This window comes from Tachysurus fulvidraco, chromosome 20 (genome assembly GCF_022655615.1).
Source record: "Tachysurus fulvidraco isolate hzauxx_2018 chromosome 20, HZAU_PFXX_2.0, whole genome shotgun sequence".
In the NCBI taxonomy this organism is placed as follows: Eukaryota; Metazoa; Chordata; class Actinopteri; order Siluriformes; family Bagridae; genus Tachysurus; species Tachysurus fulvidraco.
Window position 1 is genome coordinate 21,471,082 of NC_062537.1, and position 9,134 is coordinate 21,480,215.

General features: G+C 47.3%; 1 protein-coding gene across 4 annotated transcripts in view; it reads right to left on the reverse strand.

Annotated features, from left to right (window-relative positions):
* The window catches only part of ptbp3 (polypyrimidine tract binding protein 3), a 44,417-nt gene that overhangs the window by 15,554 nt on the left and 19,729 nt on the right, over positions 1–9,134 (reverse strand). For all 4 annotated transcript variants that reach the window (XM_027162535.2, XM_027162534.2, XM_027162536.2 and 1 more), the window contains 3 exons: positions 3,424–3,593; positions 2,093–2,239; positions 615–776 (listed from right to left, as the gene is read on the reverse strand). In XM_027162535.2, the coding sequence (XP_027018336.1) occupies positions 615–776; positions 2,093–2,239; positions 3,424–3,593 (479 nt within the window). The remainder of the gene's footprint in view (positions 1–614; positions 777–2,092; positions 2,240–3,423; positions 3,594–9,134) is intronic.

Below are 9,134 nucleotides of genomic sequence, written 5' to 3' on the forward strand. Positions count from 1 at the left end.
GCAGATGTTTAACTGGAGATTTACATGAATGTACAAATGTATAAACACAAATATAAAGAATATTATATTTATACCTCCATCTCTCATCTTACACGAGGACAGAAAAGAGAGTGAGAGAGAGTGAGGGGGGGGGGAGAGAGGGAGAGGGGGAGTAGGAGGCGGTGAGGGGTGGAGGATGAGCGGAAGAGACAGTGAGGGAGGAGAGAGAGAGAGAGAGAGATTATAGAGAGAGGGGAGGGGAGGGGAGGGGAGGGGAGGGGGAAAATGTGTGTCCTATTAAGTGGATGTGGACATCAGGGTTTGATTTCAGACAGACATTCTTAAACTGTCAGTAAAAAAGTGTGTGTGTGTGTGTGTGTGTGTGTGTGTGTGTGTGTGTGTGTGTGTGTGTGTGTGTGTGAGAGTGTGTGTGTGTTACTGTCAACTCCCTGAAGCTGATTACTTTGAGGAACTCTGTAGTGAGTGTGTTTACAGATGAACCGTGACACATGTTCATGCTCCTCGTGTATTAAATGGGACACAGAGACAGAAGCACTTGTGAGACACTGGACATGACACTGGACATGACACTGGACATGACACTGGACATGACACTGGACATGACGCCGTCCTACCTGATGAAGAACTTCCAGAGAAACTGGGTAGAAGAGATTTTCCACAATAATGCGCAGGACAGGACTCTGACCAGGCATCATGCTGCTGTCGCTGGCCGACGCCGAGTGCGTCATGTTCCCAGAATGCACTGCGTTCACAGCCTGCAGTGTGGCCTGAGTTCTCTATAGGACAGTCAACACTGTGTGTCAGGAGACAATGAACCTTCAACCTCACTCCCTCTCCCTCACTCCCTCTCCCTCACTCCCTCTCCCTCACTCCCTCTCCCTCACTCCCTCTCCCTCACTCCCTCTCCCTCACTCCCTCTCCCTCTCCCTCACTCCCTCTCCCTCACTCCCTCTCCCTCACTCCCTCTCCCTCACTCCCTCTCCCTCACTCCCTCTCCCTCACTCCCTCTCCCTCACTCCCTCTCCCTCTCCCTCACCCTCTCCCTCACTCCCTCTCCCTCACTCCCTCACTCCCTCTCCCTCTCCCACTCCCTCCCTCTCCCTCACGCTCCCCCACTCCCTCACTCCCCCACTCCCCTCCCTCCCTCCACTCCCCCCACTCCCCTCCCTCCCTCCCTCACTCCCCCCTCCCTCCCTCCCTCACTCCCTCTCCCTCACTCCCTCTCCCTCACTCCCCCTCCCTCACTCCCTCTCCCTCACTCCCCCTCCCTCACTCCCTCTCCCTCACCCTCTCTCTCTCTCTCACTCCTCTCCTCTCCTCTCACTCACTCCCTCTCACTCCCTGCTTCTCTCTCTCTCCCCCTCTCACTCCCTCCCTCCCTCTCTCACGTCACTCCCACTTCCCTCCTCTCTCACCCCCCACCACTCACCTCACTCCCTCTCTCAGTCACTTTCTCACTCACTCCCCCTCTCTCACTCCCCCTCTCTCACTCCCCCTCTCTCACTCCCCCTCTCTCACTCACTCCCTCTCACTCCCCCCCTCTCTCACTCCCCCTCTCTCACTCCCTGTCAAACTCATTTCCATATTTACTTTAAAACAAATTTTAAACAGAGCTAGTAACAGAATCCAAACAGGCCATAAAGGAAACGCAGCTCACATGGTGCAGATTTATTTCATTCTCAGACGATGAGTCACACGCACACACACACACGCACACACACACACGCACACACACACACGCACACACACACACACACACAGACACACGCACGCACACGCACGCGCACGCGCACGCGCACGCACGCACACACACACACACACACACACACACACACACACACACACACACACACACACACACACACACACACACACAGAACATCTCTCAATCAATTCCACTCCATTGTCCTGGTCACTTCAGATTTATGTAAATGTAGTCTGCAGCTCGCTCCACATCCTATCAGATAATCACATTGCCTAATTGCCCTCCAGGATGGAATCTAAAAGGAGCCCGTCGGTGTGACCGAAGCTACTCGTTACCATGGTGACCGTGTGAGAAGGTTAAAGGTCAGAGCCAATGGACGGTCCTCACCCCCTGGTTGGGCAGGTTGTCAGTCTTCAGCTCGCGGTGGTTGGAGTACTGGATGTAGACGGGCTGGTTGCGGACGTGTGGCGTGGCTGTGGTGTAGTAGTTCACCATGGTGATCGCTGATTCCTCAGAAGCCATTTCTATAAAAGCCTGGAGGGAAAAAAACGAGCTGAAACGAGCTTTCAGAGCAAAATATCAAGAAGCGTCTTAGAATTCGATTTTTCATCATCATTACTGTAAGAAACACAAACGAACCAAATCTCAGATTATTAAAAGTGAAATGCTGCATGATTTATCAACATGGGCTTTTATTCCACTTTTATTCCTCTAAGAGATTTTTGGTTCTTCTCGATGTCTTTAAAGCTGATTCTTAGGTTCACTCTTTAATTGTCTATCTTTTTTATTTCCAACCAAAAAAAAATCAAGGGGGGTGAAAACTTTTGCACGATATACTAAAATATTGTTCTAGACAACTAAGCAGGAGCTGCATCCTGAAATTCACTCACTATTAAATAAAGCTGAAGAAATCAGTCAGAATCCAAATCTATACAGTACATCACGTCGACATTGGGTTTAAACTATTTACTTATTTATTAAAAGGTTTTATGTCAAAGTTTAATCATTTATTTCATTCATATTTTATTTCATTCATTCATCTTCTACCGCTTATCCGAACTTCTCTGGTCACGGGGAGCCTGTGCCTATCTCAAGCGTCATCAGGCATCGAGGCAGGATACACCCTGGACGGAGTGCCAACCCATCACAGGGCACACACACACACACACTCATTCACACACACACTCACACACACACACACACACACTACGGACAATTTTCCAGAGATGCCAATCAAGCTACCATGCATGTCTTTGGACCGGGGGAGGAAAGGGAGAGGCACGGGGAGAACATGCAAACTCCACACACAAGGCGGAGGTGGGAATCGAACCCCCGACCCTGGAGGTGTGAGGCAAACGTGATAACCACTAAGACACCGTGTCCCCGTTTAATTTCACTTCAAATTTAGTTTGTATTAAAAGTTTAACTTTTTTTCCCCCTAATTTTCATTAATTTCTAAATTATATTAATGACCATTTATAATAAATAATTATGTTATATTGTATTCTTACTTTTTTTAAATTTATTTATTTCTACATAATTAAAGTTGAGTTAAAAGGATGCAACTTTTTAAACATCTTTATAATTTTTAAACCATAAATACAAAATCACAAGACATTATTATTATTATTATTATTATTATTATTATTATTATTATTAGTAGTAGTAGTAGTATTAGATGAGAGCTCAGAGCAAGATGTAATGATCTTTAACTGCACCTGGTTTTTGCTCTTGAGCATTAACAGGTTGGTGACTTTGCCGAACGGGATTCCTAATGAGATGACTTCAGCCTCAGAGACCTCGAGGGGAACTTTGCGGACGTGAAGGACACGAGAGGGGCCACAGGGCGGTCGATCTCCTTTATACTTTGTGCTCTCGTTGCCATTAGCTGCAGACAAAAAACACAAACCATCGGTTCATACATTCATTCTGTGTGCGTGTGTGTGTGTGTGTGTGTGTGTGTGTGTGTGTTTAACAAAAGCTAAACTATTAAAACCCTATTCAAACATACAAACACACAAGCACACAGAAACACAAACACACAAACACAAACAGACAGAAACACAAACACACAAACACACACCCTTCTTTTTGCACTGTGACACTTGACCTCTGGACTTGCACAGTACAGTGCACTTTATACACACACACACACACACACACACACACACACACACACACACTGCACATGGACACTTCATATTATTTATATTTGATTTGATCACAAACACGCAACTACTCAAACACAAAGGCACACAAAAACACACAAGCACATACAAACACACAGAAACAAACACACAAAAAACTGCAGAATGCAGAAATGAAAACAAAACCACCACAAACTCAGCAGCTTCTCAGAGAATGTGAAATGTTCTGAAACACAACAACACTGAAAGAGGAATGTTCTAAAACAATTCAATTCAAGGGAGGGAGGGAGGGAGGGAGGGAGTGTGAGAGAGAGGGAGTGTGAGAGAGAGGGAGTGTGAGAGAGAGGGAGGGAGGGAGAGAGGGAGGGAGTGAGAGTGTGAGAGAGAGTGAAACCTAGTGAAACCCTAACCCACAGTGACACACCACACACAGTAAAGACAAACGTACTGAACCCCAAACAGACGACAGAATGAAGTAAAATCCCATCATGGTGTGTTACAGGAGATGTTCTAAACACAGGGACACTTAAAATACTATGGAGTGAACATATGGGTCAACTCCTGTGTGTGGGTGTGTGCTGGGAACACACATGCATGCACACGCACGTACGCACACACACACACACACACGTACGCAAACACACACACTCCAGGGTTAATCCCTTCAGCAAGAGAAGGAACAGCACACAAAGGAAAGTGCTGAGGTCAGCAGGCCGAGATGCCACATTCACACAGTGCAAGAGACGGAGACAACTCAGTGCACATCACTACACTGTGTGTGTGTGTGTGTGTGTGTGTGTGTGTGTGTGTGTGTGTGTGTGTGTGTGTGTGTGAGAGAGACAGAGTGTCTGACGGTAACTCAATGTTGTAACTCAAAGTACTCAATGTACTGATGCACACAGACACAAAGGTGAGTGAATTTTCAGCTATTTTATATTTTTGACTAAATTACCCCTGAAAGCTCAGGAGCATCGACCCCACAGGCTGAAACTGACCCAGTGAAGGTTCTAACCCACTAAAGTAAACCATACACTACACTGAAACTAGCCATGCTCTCTGTGGGCGGGGCTTACTCCCTCTCCCTTGTCAATCACAGCAGCACTATCCAGTCACGTGTGGATGTGAGCTCAGGTATGCAGAAGAGGGCAAACAGCATCAGTGTGTGGGGTTTAAAAAGAACTGAGGAATAAACAAAAGGATAAAACCTCCACAAAGCAGCACCTCACACACGTCTTACTGCTCACACACACGTCTTACCGCTCACACACACACGTCTTACCGCTCACACACACACGTCTTACGGCTCACACACACACGTCTTACGGCTCACACACACACGTCTTACGGCTCACACACACGTCTTACGGCTCACACACACGTCTTACGGCTCACACACACGTCTTACGGCTCACACACACGTCTTACGGCTCACACACACGTCTTACGGCTCACACACACGTCTTACGGCTCACACACACGTCTTACGGCTCACACACACGTCTTACGGCTCACACACCTCTTACTGCTCACACACTTCAAAAAAAAAGAAGAAAAGGTGTGTCGACGACCTGCTTACTCCATCACCCCACATCCCCCCCCCGCAGCCCATCCCCCCACATCCCATCACCCCATCACACCACATCCCACCATCCCACATCCCATCCCATCACATGAGAGCAAAGAAAACGATGTGGAGATCTTCATCTCCATCTTCATAGTGATTCTCACTGAACTGAAGCAGTGAGTCCAGTAAACTGACACCATATGAACTCACTCTGTAACACTCGTTTACAGACAGAGAGAGAGAGAGAGAGAGAGAGAGAGAGAGAGAGAGAGAGAGACAGAGACAGAGAGAGAGGCAGAGATAGAGACAGAGAGAGAGAGAGAGAAAGAGAGACAGAGACAGAGAGAGAGAGAGACGGAGAGAGAGAGAGGCAGAGACAGAGAGACAGAGACAGAGAGAGAGAGGCAGAGACAGAGAGAGACGGAGAGAGACAGAGACAGAGAGAGAGAGGCAGAGACAGAGAGAGAGAGAGACGGAGAGAGACAGAGACAAACCCAGACTGAGCTGTAGGTCAGGTCACCACTTCACTTCCTCTTTTCCTCTCTCAACATCAACGGTGTGTTTTTACAGTAAACATTTACATGACTGATATTTCAACAACAAACAGGACAAGTTCACCTCGTATACTGTCTCACCATCAGCACAGGAGACACAGGACGAACAAGGGAACATGCAGAGGAAGAGAGCAGGACAAGGAAGAACAAGCAGACTGATGCCTAAAGAGCACAAGCTGTCATCATATTCACACAGAGAGAGAGAGAGAGACAACATTAACCCATCCATCTCTCCCTCTCCTTTCTCTCTCTCTCTCTCGCTCTTCATCCCTCCTCCAGCTCAGTAACAATGACCCGGCGTTACCATGGAGACCGTACACATGACCTATCGAGGCATCTGGCTCCAGCACTGCAATTCATCTTGTTTGTGCTGTTAACAAATCTGATTGTGAGGCTTTAATGGGATTAGAGGATCCATCTCTCTGAATCAGATCCACCACAAGCTTCTCAAGAAGAAACAGCTTGAAACAAAAATATCACTTAAACAAAAGGACCAACATGAACCTGATGACCACGTTTTAAACATGACCCTGTTTCTGAACTGAGTGTCCAGTGGACTGGATGAGAGCACACTGAAATGTTCTCCAGATCTCCAGCTGAAAAACTGACACAGGAGAGCAGACGCATCTAAATCCACAAAAACCCATCAACTTGGTGTGCAGCAGAGCTTTACACACTGACTTACACACTGACTTACACACTGACTTACACACTGACTTACACACTGACTTACACACTGACTTACACACTGACTTACACACAGAACTTTACACACTGACTTACACACTGACTTACACACTGACTTACACACTGACTAACACACTGACTAACACACTGACTTACACACTGACTTACACACTGACTTACACACTGACTTACACACTGACTTACACACTGACTTACACACTGACTTACACACAGAACTTTACACACTGACTAACACACTGACTTACACACTGACTAACACACTGACTAACACACTGACTAACACACTGACTAACACACTGACTAACACACTGACTAACACACTGACTTACACACTGACTTACACACTGACTTACACACTGACTAACACACTGACTAACACACTGACTAACACACTGACTAACACACTGACTAACACACTGACTAACACACTGACTAACACACTGACTAACACACTGACTTACACACTGACTTACACACTGACTTACACACTGACTCACACACTGACTCACACACTGACTCACACACTGACTCACACACCGACTTACACACAGAACTTTACACACAGAACTTTACACACAGAACTTTACACACAGAACTTTACACACAGAACTTTACACACAGAACTTTACACACCGACTTACACACCGACTTACACACCGACTTACACACCGACTTACACACCGACTTACACACCGACTTACACACCGACTTACACACCGACTTACACACCGACTTACACACCGACTTACACACCGAATTAGAGTGGGAAGAAAACATGGTTTGGCGAATTCAGAGGTTTAATTTAACCTTCAGAAAAACCAAAACCCCAAACTGTGTTCAGAAATCTCAAACATCTCAGACATGTTCAGCTGAGATCACAGCTGTACATCACACAGTCCTGCTGTTCAGGGGTTGATTAATTCTCTCCAACAGCAGCTCTAAAGCAGGTTTAGATTAATGAGTCACTCTGACACCTTATCGTTACCATAGTAACAGTGTGTTCACAGGGACGTGTTCAGGAGAGCTTCGCTAAGGATGAACACCTGACGTGGTGAAGTTTTGTGTGAAAGGTGTGTGTGTGGAAGGAGTCTCCAGTGTCAGAGCAGCTTCCACTGCTTTGCTTATTAACTGTGAGACGCTGAAGAAACGTTGTTTATAACCGAGAACCGAAGAGACAACAGGAACTCACTCGATTCTGCAACTACAACCGAATAAACAAACGTACAACGTGACGTTTATTCATAAATAAATACTGTAATAGTTGATAAGTTGCTGTGTTGTGTATTTTAAACACACACACACACACACACACACACACACACACACACAGCTCAGAGTTTCTACAGAAATAAAAGGTTAAGTATTGTTAGAAAGCTGTGTGAGAATTTATAACCGAGCTGTTACTATAGAAACAATTACTTTAAAGCCGCAGTTACAGTGACGTTAATCGACCAATCAGAAGTGAGAAGTCTGAGTGTGAGTTTAGGCAAAAGGTTTTTATCTGCTCCGTGTCTCAAGGTCTGATTCTGTAAACACAAGATAAACAACCTCACCGTCAGAGACGAGGGACAGTCTAACTCCTTACACACGATAACAAGTCATACGCACACGTCTCACACACACACGTCTCACACACGTCTCACAAACACACGTCTCACAAACACACACGTCTCACACGCACACGTCTCACACGCACACGTCTCACAAACACACGTCTCACAAACACACGTCTCACAAACACACACGTCTCACAAACACACGTCTCACAAACACACACGTCTCACACACACGTCTCACACGCACACGTCTCACAAACACACACGTCTCACACGCACACACGTCTCACACGCACACGTCTCACACGCACACACGTCTCACACGCACACACGTCTCACACACACACACACGTCTCACACACACCACATGCACGTGTCACAGGATCACTGAGCAGTTTTAAATCAAAGTTTTTAAATTTGAAATAAAATTTGTGTCAGTGGGGGGAGAGGTGCGTGTGCGTGTCAGTGGGGTGTGTGTGTGTGTGTGTGCGTGTCAGTGGGGGGGGAGGGGTGTGTGTGTGTGCGTCAGTGGGGGGGGAGGGGTGTGTGCGTGTCAGTGGGGGGGAGGGGTGTGTGCATGTCAGTGGGGTGTGTGTGGTCGTGTCAGTGGGGGAGGGGTGTGTGCGTGTGTCAGTGGGGGGGAGGGGTGTGTGCGTGTCAGTGGGGTGTGTGTGGTCGTGTCAGTGGGGGAGGGGTGTGTGCGTGAGTCAGTGGGGGGGAGGGGTGTGTGCAAGTCAGTGGGGGAAGGGGTGTGTGCGTGTCAGTGGGGGGGGGAGTGTGTGTGCGTGTGTCAGTGGGGGGAGGGGTGTGTGCGTGTCAGTGGGGTGTGTGTGGTCATGTCAGTGGGGGGAGGGGTGTGTGCGTGTCAGTGAGGGGAGGGGTGTGGTCATGTCAGTGGGG